At 38.2% G+C, this 11333-nt stretch overlaps 1 protein-coding gene across 2 annotated transcripts; it reads left to right on the forward strand.

The window, feature by feature from the left end:
• The first annotated feature begins 1837 nt into the window (after window positions 1–1837).
• On the forward strand, window positions 1838–9531 carry DNAAF4 (dynein axonemal assembly factor 4). Of its 2 annotated transcripts, XM_064388607.1 has the most exons (10): window positions 1846–1993; window positions 2127–2204; window positions 2536–2683; window positions 3046–3179; window positions 4194–4434; window positions 5177–5322; window positions 5882–5991; window positions 6690–6843; window positions 7840–7945; window positions 8983–9531. In XM_064388607.1, the coding sequence occupies exons 1-10, from the start codon at window positions 1871–1873 to the stop codon at window positions 9090–9092; spliced, it is 1350 nt and encodes a 449-aa protein (XP_064244677.1). In that variant the 5' UTR covers window positions 1846–1870; the 3' UTR covers window positions 9093–9531. The 2 variants fall into 2 exon arrangements, with proteins under 2 accessions (XP_064244678.1, XP_064244677.1); XM_064388608.1 differs by lacking the exon at window positions 2127–2204 and having other exon boundaries at window positions 1838–1993.
• Window positions 9532–11333: the final 1802 nt, after the last annotated feature.

Raw genomic sequence — 11333 nt, forward strand, 5'->3', positions numbered from 1 at the left:
GAGTTGGTGTTCACCTTTAAGGTTGATCCAAGATCTTGTTGAATCCCTTTTGTGTCCTTTAGCAGCTAAATCTGCTACTTTGACGTGAAAACATGTTAGTGGTATTTGCTGTCTCCCCTACAATACTTGTATTGATCTAAGTTTTAAGTAAATGGACATTTTGGTGGATGTATGTGAGCTCTTTTGTGTAATTTGAGGAGACTAAACAACCATAACTGTGTCTTGTAAAGCATGTATGTATAATAGAGTTCTTCTAGCAGGAATAAATAATAAGCTGCTTCATTTCAGTATATTCTCTGAGATTAAACTAAAAATGACACCTGGGTGACCAAGGCAGAAGACCTGCTCTCAAAACCTCTGACTTTCTGGATGACTACAGCTGGAGTGGCAGGAGATTGTGAGTTATACATTATAATAATTCTAGCTGTTGCTGCTGTTATGTACTGTGAATGTTCTTGGAAAGAGGAATTTAATTCAATTCTCAGATTTCAGTCGATGCAAGAATTCTTCTAGGTGATATTGATGTGGGAGAGTGAGGGTGGAGAATAACCCAGAAATCATATGAGTTATGATGGATTTCTTGCTCTAAAAAAGTTAAAAATCTCTGCAACACCTACTTTTATATATAAACAGTACTTAAAAGTAACCTCTACTATTTGAATATTGCTGTGTATTATATGTAATAGAACATAAAAACTAAATCTTAAAAATTAAATCTTCAGTGATGCATATCAGAAATACTGGCTAATATGAGCCATGTTAAGATCCATTATTCTTGGCCTCATTTTAAAAGAAAGAGGGAAAACTAGAATTTTTGTTTCTGGATTTTTCCTAATAGTTCTAGGTAATTGTATACTTTTGAGAAACTTAAACATACTTGAATTTTTAACCAGCTGTGTTTGGCTCATCTTTCAGGCCATATTCTCCAGAAGCAGTTGCTTTCAATGTACTAGACTTTATTTTGGCAGATACAGTGTTACAGTTTGTTTGAGAAACTTTCAGTGGTAATGTGCAAATTACCTCCTGAGTTTTTGGCAGAGACAGTACAACAGACAATATTGCTCAGCAATAGCGTGGGGCTCTGTGTGACCCAGTTATTTTTAGGGGACGTGTGGAAGTTTCAGTGCCAGCATTGCCAGAGTAGGCCAAGGAAGGTGATCCTGCCCTCTGCTGAGCCGTGGTGGGGCCACTCTTGGAGTGTTGTGTGCAGTTCTGGAGACATGTACTCAGTACTGGAGACATGGAGATCCAGGAGCAGGTCCAGCACAGAGCTACCAAGTTCTTTCAGGGGTCTGGAGAATCTCTCTTCCAAGGACAGGCTGAGGGCGTTGGGCCTGTTTGGCCTCAAGGAGAGGTTCAGGGAAGGGACCTCAGCAATGTGTGTCAATGTCTGAAGGGAGGTGCCAGAGGATGGAGCCAGGCTCTTCTCAGTGGTTCTGAGCAATACAAGAGGCAACAGGCAGAAACTGATGCTCAGGAGGTTCTGCCCGAGCTGAGGAAGAACTTCTCTGTGGGTACAGGCTGCCCAGAGAGGCTGTGGACTCTTCCTCACTGGAGAAATTCCAGAACCATCTGGACACAACCCTGTGCTATGTGCTCTGGGATGACCCTACTTGAACAGGGAGGCTGGACCAGATGCTAGTTTTTGATTAAAACTAACGTTTGATAGTTTTTGTCAGAAATTCTACGCTACCAGCAGTTTGTCTCTTTGTAGAAATGTACGTGGATGACACGAGCTGCGTTCCTTCCTGCTGTGCCGAGCTGTGAGCGCCGGCAGCCGGAGCCGTGCCCTCAGGCCCCTGGGGACTACAGCTCCCGGCGTGCGCCGCGGGCCGGGGCCGGGAGCGGCCGGAGCTGCTCGGCCGCGGCGATGCCGGTGTGGCTGCGGGAGCACAGCTGGCGCCAGACCCTCACCGCCGTGTACCTCTCGCTGCCCTTGCGCGGCGCCCGGGCCACCCCCGCCAACATCTTCTGCAGCGAGCAGTACCTGAAGGTGGGGCCGCGCCCCGCTCGCCTCACGGGCCTCCTGCCGCGGGTGACTCCGAGCCCTGCTCGGAGCCACGCTCCATGGCAACTCTGCAAGCGCAGAGCCTTTATCTGTTATAATCCCCCTCTGTCTGCTGCAGGCTGCTGAACGCCCGTCCTGCGGCACGGAATGGCTTTACCACTGCTCGTTCCCTACTAACGATCTTGCCGCTCAACAGGTGCCAGCTGCCTTTACTCTCGTTGCTGGACTGAATTTATACATTTGCTTATACTGTGACTAATCGTAAATTTGAAATCCACGGCTTCTGTTGCAGTGCTGAAGAACCGACCTTTTAATCTCATTAATGAAATATATAACCTTGTGCCGAGCCACCCTTAAGGGGAAGGAAGCTTCTCTGGGCTTCTGCAAACCTCCACAGTGGACACAAAGCAAATTAGTTCTGTCAATAGTATCTGTTCCTTGAGGTTTACTGTATGCTTGTGCTCTGTTTTGAGTATGTGAGAGTCAAATAAAAATAGTAAATATTAGCACAAATTATATTTTTGTAGGTAAGCATCCCTCCCTTTTTATTTGAAGCCGTTTTATATGCTCCTATTGATGACACAAACAGCACAGCAAAGATTGGAAATGGAAACATTTTCTTCACTTTGTATAAAAAAGAACCGGCCTTGTGGGATTCCCTAACTCTAGCAAATGGTAAGTTTTCTACTCTGAAAAATAGATTGTGTGTAAGGAAACCATGCTGTGAAACTTCTGCTGGTAGATATCTGCTCAGTTCAGCCTTGTTCATTATTAAAAATAGAAAGTATGTGAAAATGAAGAATATCCACTAGTGCTAATGTGTATGAAATAATACAATATTTCTCGTAAAATTTACATTCTGCGTTTAAACAAATCTTAATTTTTTCTCTTTTAGATATGGGCTTGGTAGACACTGGTTTGTCAAATTGTAATCATGTTGTATTTTGCCAAAGTAGCAGAAGAAATAATGTTTTCATTAATGAATGATATATACCAATAGAACAGCAGGCCTAAATGACTAAGTTTATTTTTTTAAGCTGACAAAGAGAAACTACAATATCTGAGAGAGAATGCTGTTGTAAAAGCCCAAGAAAAGGCAAAAGAGGAGATCCAAGCAAAAAAAATTACAAAACAGGAACACAAAAAATATGCTTTGGAGGCCACAATGAAGGTAGGTTTAGAAGAAGCTCTGCAAGACTTTCATGTAAACAGCTACCAACTAACCTGGTAGATACTTTGTTAAATGTATGTTAAAAAATATGAAAAGTTCCAATTTTTATTGTAATGTAATGGTGGTGAACCTTGTTATTTCTTTGCATTTAAACCTATTTATGACCAAATATGAAAATGTTGCTGACAAAGTGCTTAGAAGTTGCCATTTTCTGTGAGTAATAATGAAAGTTTTTGGTGATAAGCTCAGATTTTTATCTGTTCAAAGGAGAGTACAGTCATCTGGCAAAACTGTAGTCTTTTTGTGGCCTTTGCAGGTGTTTAGTCCTTTGGCATTGTGAAAAAAGACTGATTTTAAAATTCTCACTTATTCTTTGTTGTATTTTATATCAGACTTGCTTTTTATGTCTTCTATGTGTTTGTGTCTTTGTTACTCTGCTTTTTATGTATGTTTTAAGATATGTTCTTAAAATTTTTATGTATATAAAAAGTCTGGTCCCTTCACTTGTGTTCAAAGGATTTTTTTTTTGGAGCATGCAATGAAATTTTATGATTGCATATGCAACATGGACCAAAAAGAACTACAGTTAGTGACTTTCTTAGTAGCAATGTTGTACCTCTTCTAAATACGTAATAATCTCAAAGAGGAGAAATAAGAAACAGTGCATTCAGATCATCACATATATTTTACATTTCTGTATTTTCCAGAGATCTACACTGGAGCATGGCTAGGATTTTCACTGTTTACAAGTAAAACTTATTTCTGAATATTTCTGGATTGTATCTTAGGGTTGTTAGTGAAATAGTTTAAAGATGAGACCTCTAAAAGCTGATCAGATATCTTTACTCTCACAGTAATTTTCAAGCATCTTAATTAACTCTGCTAGTATGGTCACATTATTGGTTACATTATGCTTGGAATATGGAACTGGGAAAATAATGGTAACTTTAAATTAGTCAAGTCAGTACTATCAGATGTTGTGTATCTCATAGGAGTTTTTTTTTGTTCAAATAGCTAGAGGAAGCAGATAGAAAAAGAATTGAAGATCTAAAAGAGAAGGAGCGACAGAGGGTCACTAAAGAGTTGGAGTTATGGAAAAACCAACAAAAAGATGATGATAAATATAAGAGCATACAAACAAAAAAGGAATTGCATCAAGAAATAGAGCCATTAAAAGAGAGAAAAAATGAAAAAATGAACAAAAGTCAGATTCCTAATGAAGGAAGTTCTAAGACAAGACTCAAATCCACAAGAGGTTGTATAATTAAACTGTACTTAGTAATTCTTTAAAGTGTGGATATAACATTATTCCCAGATGTTTCTAATTAATCACTTATCTTTGTCTCCACCATACTGAACTGAAGTTATTTTAGCTCACATTTATTTTAAAATTGTTGTTTTCAGGCAATTTATTAAGCTAAAGCACGTGTGTTCTTAGCTCTTGTTGAAGTCTTTGGAAATACAAGGGTGGGTTTTGTTCTAAGCTTTAGAAAAGTAAATCAGAAAGCCTTTCTGGCAGTGTAATGCAGACTTTCTGGGGGTGGGGTTTCTGTTACCCAAAGTTACCTAACTGCTGGATTTCATGGAAATAGTCAATCTCCTTTTGTGCTCTCTGTCCTGTTCTTGGATCCATGGAGAGCCAATTCAGGGAGCTAAACCAGCAGAAGACATTTAATTCTTTTGTTTGTTTGAATTGATAGGGTAGTTTTAGCTCTCATTGTTTCCCTGTCAGCATCATACCAACAACAAACAGGTGTGAGAAGAGTTTAAGTTCATTTATAACAGATGCTGTATAATTCCATTTATTTACTTGCTACGTTAGGAAGAAAAATTGTTTGAACTTTCCCTTCAGAAGACCAAGTCTAAGCTTTTCTCAAGCAATTAGAGGTTTAATACTAGTGCCATATTTCTAAGTCAGATGTACTTTGGACTTCAGTAGAAAAACAGAAAAATATAGTTTCATTTTTTAATTTCTAGTGCTCTAACTCTTTTCATAGGTCATGGTTCCTGTAGTATATTTTCACAGAATTTAAAGGAAGAACAGTTACCAGCTCCCCGAGCTGCTGCTACAATTAAAGTCAACTTTACACCACGAGTTTTTCCCACAGCTCTGCGAGAATCTCGTGTTGCAGAAGAGGAGGAGGTAAGCTGGGGAATTAATTATTGTGTATTCACAAATAGTGTCTATGCCAAGAAATGTTACCTGTGCAATATCCTCATCCTTCAAGGAAGTCAGTCTAATTTAAATTAAGAGAAACAATTTTATACAAAAATTCTTTTCACCATGTTGTGCAGATTAATAAATAACATGTTCCTTTTTTCGGGAGGGGGACAAAAGGCAGCAATATTAATTTAACTCCTTGAAGTACAAAAGTTGAGGTGTCCTAACTCTTAAGTTTCTTTCACTTCTGTCTTAAAAGAAGCTTACAGCTCTTTTTAGCTTACTTCAATGAACACAAAGTAATTTTGAAAGATCAAAACAGATAAGTAGACAAAAATGTATTAGAGATGTGGTAATCTGACTTCCCATGGTAGTAAAATATTTGGGAAAACTTTGAAGTTTTTCATATTGGACACTATCAAATATATGTCTGATCAATAGAAGTCTTTTGATAAGTATGGGTGAAGAGATGATAATAAAATCCTTGTTTGGATTTGAATTTTTGTTTCAGAAATAATACTAGCACATTTTGTATTTACAGTGGCTACATAAACAAGCTGAAGCTCGAAGAATAATAAATTCTGATTTATCTGAGCTGGAAGATTTAAAAGAAGAGGAGAAGAATCCAGATTGGTTAAAGGACAAAGGGAAGTAAGTTATATTCCACTTGAAGATGTATTAAAAATAAATTAGTTTTATGGTGTTTGTCTACTGTTCAGTTTTGGTATATTCTATTTATTCTGGACAGAGTTGGTGAATGTCTAGAGTCATTGTAGTCATACTGACAGCTTATGGGGTTAGAATCTGATAGAATGAGATGCAATTGTGGAAGCTCATGATGAACAAAATCATTGTAAACACATTATGTGTATTTTTCTTTGAAGAAAGTTGAGGCAGTGCACTAATATACCTAAGTGGATTTAATTTCATTTGTACTTTTAAAGTGAGACATTAAATATTTGTGTAAAATAAACTTTAGGCACTTTATACAAATACTGGTTTATTTATATAGCTGTGTTATACAGAAAGCTTTGATTAGGCAAGCATAATCAGATACACAAAGCTTTCAAAATTAGTCCTTTGTCTACTTAAATGTGTCCACTCTTACAATCCTTCCTTGCTTGTAAGCAGTGACTATTTTTGTTGTGTATCTCTAAGCTATATTGTCAGCAGCAAGGTGCACTGAACTTCAGCTACGTTGTTCTCAGAAAAGGCTCTAAAGGGGCATTTCAAAGGAGAAGATGCTAAAACCTCAAATTTTTGAAAATGAGTTAACAATAAGTAGGTATTTTTTTTGTATTTATCCCCTTCTTTAAAGTGCATGTTTCACTTTTTTGTTTATTACTTAGCAAAATGTTTGCAATGGGAGACTACCTTGGGGCTGTAAACGCCTATAACCTTGCAGTGAGGCTGAACAATAAACTTCCTCTGCTCTACCTGAACCGTGCTGCTTGCCACCTTAAACTGAGAAATTTGCACAAAGCTATCGAAGATTCCTCCAAGGTATAAAAATCCAGGAGCTCAGGCTGTCATCTTTTGCATTAATGTGATTTGTTACTGTGATGGTTCTGTTTTAAGCAGATCTGTTAATACACATTAGTGCAATTCAAATTTTAAAATTCAAAATTGATGTAATGAAGCCATGGTGAAATATTAAAATTTCATAGTGATTAATGAACTTTCAAAAATTTAAAACAAAACAACAATAAGATAAACCCTAAACCTTCCACACATTTGTGACACATGGCCATATATTGGCCAGTATGTTTCTTTACAGATAAAAATATTGTAGCAATATGTACACTTGAAAAAACCCACGACTTGGAGCAGATAAAAACAAAACCAACGTATAGTCATACATTTTGTATTATGCTGTGGTGTGCTTCATTTGTTTGGAAGGAAAAAAAAGTGGTGGTGATGAGCAGGATACTTTAAAAAACTTCCAGCATTTTCAAAGAAGGGCTATATTGTTCTGATGTTTTACCAGCTGTTATTTGTGCAACAAGAGGAATGATCTCAAATGGCACTTGAATAATGTGGGAAAAGTTTTCCAAGAATTACTATTTTTTGAACTAATAAGTACTTGAGTCTTGAAACTTGGGGATTTTTGTCTTGTTTTTTTCCATTAACTACTACTAAAACACGTGTGTTTTTAGTGCTACCTTTTTTCTTTTGATAGCATGATAGGTTATATGATGTATGAAAACAGGACACATTATTTGACCTCAATAAACATTTAACATAGTATTTGTCAGTTTTTAGCCATGGCAATGTAACTGTAGGTGGCAAACTGGGGTGATGGATACAAATCTTAATGACTAGAGTCACAAGCCATTTATAGTTAAATTTGAACAGCTAGTTTCTATTTCTGTTTGAATAGTTATTATGTCACTGTATAATAATAGTAATTAGGTGAGAGAAGTGTTTGTAAATTAGAAAAAAACCCCCAAATTATGGAAAACCTACTTATAAATACTTTGAGTGTTGTTGTTTGTAAAGGCACTGGAGCTGTTGACCCCACCTGTTCCTGATAATGAGAACGCTCGACTGAAAGCCCATGTGAGACGTGGAACAGCCTTTTGTCAGCTGGAATTATACCCTGAAGGTGAGGCCTTGCTTTTATGAAAACATACACAGGAGCTTATAGTGACATGCAAGTTTAGCTCAGTGAGCCTGCTCACACCTTTATGTTTTCAGGAGTGACTTTGAAGGAGGTCTATGCAATCTATGTCTATTTGTTATGAACATTTATACCACATTCTTTAATTTTTTTTTAAATTTACTGGATACATGAAAAATCTTGGCAAGTTTGAGGAAATGGCTTGCATTCTTAATTTAAGGAGTTTCTCTATTAAGATATTAAAATAACCTGACATATTTCTACAATACTTGTAAGTGCTTAGTAACATCTTTGTAAAATGTGGTAGGAAGCCCATATAAATGAGTCATCAAGTATATGTGATTTGTGTGAAAATAACAATTTACAGTGTCCCTATTCAGTTCCTCAAGAGTATCAGATTAGTTTTGTAAAGCAAATTTACAAGTGAAAGCTGATAATATAAACTGAAGTATATTCAAAATGTCATTATTGAAGTACTAAGCTTTGGCCATTGTTTACCTTTTTCTCCTTAGGCCTCACTTGGTTATTCCCTTACAGCTTCATTTGAGCTTTGAAACCTTATAAACAAGACTAATGTAGGCAAGATTTTACTACCTGTACTTGTGATTTGTTTTTTTCCCCACAAGCTCTATTTTTCACATTCATGTCTTTTTTGATCATATTTTCACACAGGATCATCTCCCCTCTTCTGCAGAACACTTTAGAACAGTCCCCTCATGCACACACACATATATAGGTGCATGTGTACATGAATGAAGAGGCTCTATTTTCATGTTTCAAAACCTGGAAATATTTATGTGGTAGAGTGTTTCCACTACAATGTTTTGTAAAATAAGATAAACAAAATAGAAGTTTATTTACTGATGGAAGCTAAACTAATGTCATTCTGATGCCATCTTACTTAAGGACAAACCCCAAGGTCAATACTTTATGCATATGACTGGGGAGTAGTTATTTCCAGTTAGCTAAAGAGAATGCTTTTGCATTATTGATTTATGTTCTTATTAATGTTTCTATATTAGGCCTCCAGGACTATGAAGCAGCTCTCAAGATTGATCCTAAAAATAAAATTATAGAAAAAGATGCTGAGAAGATTCGACACCTAATTCAAGGAACAATGCAAAGTTCTTAATTAAAAAAAAATATAAAAAATAATCTTTGATGCCTTTGAGGTCATCAGAAGGAATCTTATTTCTCTTCAGTTTGTGTTACCTAGACATTTTTCTGCTTCACTTGGAACACTTACAAAATTGGTAAAAGATTGATATACTATTGGAAAGTATAGTATTATAAACATGATTAGATATATTTTATATCATTTTGATACAAAGTTGTTGTATTTTGGTTTTTGTTAGCATTTGTTAGCATTGTATTACTCTGACAATCTGAAACCCTGGACTTGAAGCAGTTCCTTTTTGTTAAATGTTCTTTTCAAACTGGGGCCATTTCAACTACACTTCTTTCAGTAGCAGTTTTAGCAGACTTCTGAATTTTCTGCATCAGTCTCTTTCCTGAATACCATTTATGACTGATTTCTGTCTTTGTAATAAAGTATTTATCATGCAGATATATATTATTGTGTGCAGATTTTACGGCGTTGTATCAGGGAGAAGGTGGCAGGCATTGTTTCCAGCTGTTTTACCTAGAGCCTTGAGAGGAGTGCTGACTTGAGTCAGAAATGTCTGGTAGGAGAGCTGCTGCCTCTGCTTTCCTGTGGAAAACTGCTGCATTGCACTGGAAGGGGCTGAAAACACTTTTTATAACAGCTGGAAGGAGGGCAGTGCAGAAGTTTGAGTGCCTCAGTTGACTGTAATGCTATACTTATATTGCTCTTTTTATAATTACTGAGGGGAAGTGAGGGCTAAAGAGGAGAGACACTGGCAGGGGGAGCAAGATGCATCTCATTAAACCCATCCCAGTCAGCTCTTCAGCTGACAGGGCAAAGCATTTCAAATTTGTCAGCTGTTTGTGGTCAGAGCAAACATTGCTCAAGATGTGTATTGAAATACATGCATGGTGGAGAGTGAGGAACTTAACATTTTGACCTTATTTAGTAAACATGGACAGTGGTAATTTGCTTCATAATGACTATGGAAGACAGTAAAATTTGAGATGGATGTAAATTTCTGCATTAGTGATAATCTTGAGCATAGAAAATATATCTTAATATGTGTGGCAGAAATAGTATGGATAATGAAAATATGAATGAGAATAAGAATAGAGTGAGGCTGTGGGTGATTTGATTTACTTCTGACCTTTTTTTCTAAGATACAGGAATATGAAAAATAGAGCTCTTAAAGAAATGTACAAGTGACTGTACTTCCTCACTCATGTTCACATACATGTATCAATATTTTTATTTTTTCCCCTGTAGGGAGTGAGTTATCATATGACAAATACTTTTTTGGTCTGTTTATGGAAAGTGCTCTGGTGCTGTACTGATGAGCCTGCTGTAAAACTGCTCTGAGTGAGGTACCTCCCTTGGTGCTGCTGAGCAAGCCAGTTACAACCTGCTCCTCTTCAGAGGTGCAGTGAAAGCTTTTTTCTTTGTTTCTCAGTCATGTAAGACATGAAGCCGACACTTAAGTTGCTGTCTTAGATAAAACTTGAGTAAGACATTGCCTTTATTAAGGAGGCCTGTTGTTGTCAATCTCCCATTTATTTTTTGTTCCAGCATAAGAGCACTGTTGGGGTCTAAACCTGTGGGATTTTGGATCTGCTGTGTTTGTACAGTGCCTGTTGATGAGATGTCGTCTAGGAAGATGGGTTGGAGTTAAGAGCTGCCTTATCCCCAGTCCGAGTGGCTCTTGGGACAGTTTCTCCTGAAGCAGCAGGGCTTGTGCTTCAAGGAGACTTTCCAAATTTGTTAATTCCCAGTCATCAGAGTTATTCCACCTGAGGCTAGAAGAATCAAAGATTTGTAGTCCATATACAGCACCTTTGGTTTGTGTTTTTGGTGGTGGTTTTTTTTTTTTTTTTTTTGTTTTTGTTTTTGTGGTTTTTTTTGTGGGGCGTGAGTGGCATATTCTGGGGTGTTCGTTTGGTTGGTTTTCTGGGGGCGAGGATGTGAGTGCTGGTTGTTTGTTTTTTCATTTCCCTTAGTACGAGCGTTACTGGCATGTAACGGAGCGCGTCCCCTCAGAGCCGGCTGTCCCTGTGCCCGGCTCTCCCGCGACTAGCCCGGCACAACGCTCCGCGCTGCAGGGGCCTCCGAGCAGCCTCCGCCCGGCACACGGGCGCGGGGCCGGCGGGCCGAGCTCTGCGGCGCGGCGTTGCCATGGCGGTGCCCGGGGCGGGCCGCGGGGCGGGCCGGGCGCGGCGCTGCCGCGGCCGCTGCGGTGCCCGGGCCGCTCTGGGCGCTGCGGCCGCCGGG

Source organism: Passer domesticus, chromosome 14 (assembly GCF_036417665.1).
Source record: "Passer domesticus isolate bPasDom1 chromosome 14, bPasDom1.hap1, whole genome shotgun sequence".
Classification (NCBI taxonomy): Eukaryota; Metazoa; Chordata; class Aves; order Passeriformes; family Passeridae; genus Passer; species Passer domesticus.